Genomic DNA, 1,705 nt, shown 5'->3' with positions numbered 1-1,705 from the left:
CTTTGACCTGAAATGCAAGTGGAAAAACACATCAGTGGGGCACATGCTCCCAAAGAGTTAGAAACAAAGCATACCTGGTTCTATTGCTGAATAAACTACAAATATGTCTTAGATGCCATTCAAGAGTGTTGTCCAGTTGTAGTGGAGACAAATTCCCTAACTACTGAAGAGATGGCATGTTTAGAGTAATTGACTGTCATACATGTGTATACCGGTGTGTTTCAACAGCGATTTGAGGTGACTTGTTTTAGAGACAGAAGAGTAATTCAGTTTCTACAATTTGTTTTGGCCTTGCAGAAATACCATTTCCCAGATGCAGCTTTTTATTTCTGGGGATATTAGTCCAGTAGGAAGAATACTTAAACTCAGAATGTTAATTTAAAATAAGCCATGAAGTGATGAAGATGGTCTTTTATTACCAGTCCAGGCTGGATTGTAAATCCTGAATTTACTAGTGAAATAAATCATTCTGTAACCCACTGCAAGTCTTCTTAAATTATTATAATTAGTATGCCATCACTTACATCACATTAATTTCTCTTATTGGGAAAAACATCACAAAGTGCACTCTCAACATGTACCTCTATTAATATCTGTCTTGTTGTTTTTGTCATTTTCTTTCCTAGATTTTTCCCTCTAGCTGAGCAACAGACACACCGAGAAACATGCCTGAGCAAAGCAATGATTACAGGGTTGTTGTGTTTGGAGCTGGAGGAGTGGGCAAAAGTTCTTTGGTCTTGAGATTTGTGAAGGGCACTTTCAGAGAGAGCTACATCCCTACCATTGAAGACACCTATCGACAGGTGATCAGCTGTGATAAGAGCATATGCACTTTGCAGATAACTGACACTACAGGGAGCCATCAGTTTCCAGCCATGCAACGTCTTTCTATTTCTAAAGGACATGCTTTCATTTTGGTTTACTCTATCACCAGCCGACAGTCCTTGGAGGAACTCAAACCGATTTATGAACAAATATGTCAGATTAAAGGAGACGTAGAAAGCATTCCAATAATGCTTGTGGGGAACAAAAATGATGAAAACCAAAATCGAGAGGTGGACAGCAGTGAAGGAGAAGCCATGGCTAAGAAGTGGAAATGTGCCTTCATGGAGACCTCTGCCAAGCTGAACCACAATGTGAAAGAGTTATTCCAAGAATTGCTAAACCTAGAGAAACGCAGGACTGTGAGTTTACAAATTGATGGCAAAAAAAGCAAGCAGCAGAAAAGGAAAGAGAAGCTTAAAGGCAAATGTGTGGTGATGTGAAATTGCACTGTCAGGAGTCAGTCATGCAGTCTTACCTGTCGACAATACCCATCTAAAACCTATAGACAGCAAACAACCATATCAGACCCTATTTATCAGTATCTGTTTTAAAAGAAATATTTGGAATTTGAAAAAATGAGTTACTGTGGTTACTATGAAAAAACTCAACAATTAAAAAATCATGCACTCTAGCTATCAGCGAAAAAAATAAGGAAGTAAAAGAAAGATGGGCCAGGATATCTAATTTTGTAGTTTACAGAAGAAAAGACATTTCATCCTTAGTGTAATGTGGAAGATTTGGGAATTCAACTTCGTATTATTTATGTTTGCATATAACTGCAAGAAAAGACAATGTATAATGTTAGAAGAAAAACAAAGAAATTGCCATGAAGAAACCTAGAATGTATAAATGCATGCTGGGTGGCATTACCACACCCTTT

The 1,705-nt window shown here is 37.7% G+C and overlaps 1 protein-coding gene across 1 annotated transcript; it reads left to right on the top strand.

Moving 5' to 3' along the window:
• Positions 1-665: 665 nt before the first annotated feature.
• DIRAS2 (DIRAS family GTPase 2) lies at positions 666-1,265 on the top strand (the record flags this gene model as incomplete). The annotated part of the gene is made up of 1 exon (XM_082336169.1): positions 666-1,265. One exon carries the CDS (start codon positions 666-668, stop codon positions 1,263-1,265), a length of 600 nt encoding a protein of 199 aa, XP_082192295.1.
• Positions 1,266-1,705: the final 440 nt, after the last annotated feature.

This window comes from Platalea leucorodia (assembly GCF_965183815.1).
Source record: "Platalea leucorodia genome assembly, chromosome: Z".
NCBI classification, from domain to species: Eukaryota; Metazoa; Chordata; class Aves; order Pelecaniformes; family Threskiornithidae; genus Platalea; species Platalea leucorodia.
This window is presented reverse-complemented; position numbering and strand designations above follow the sequence as displayed.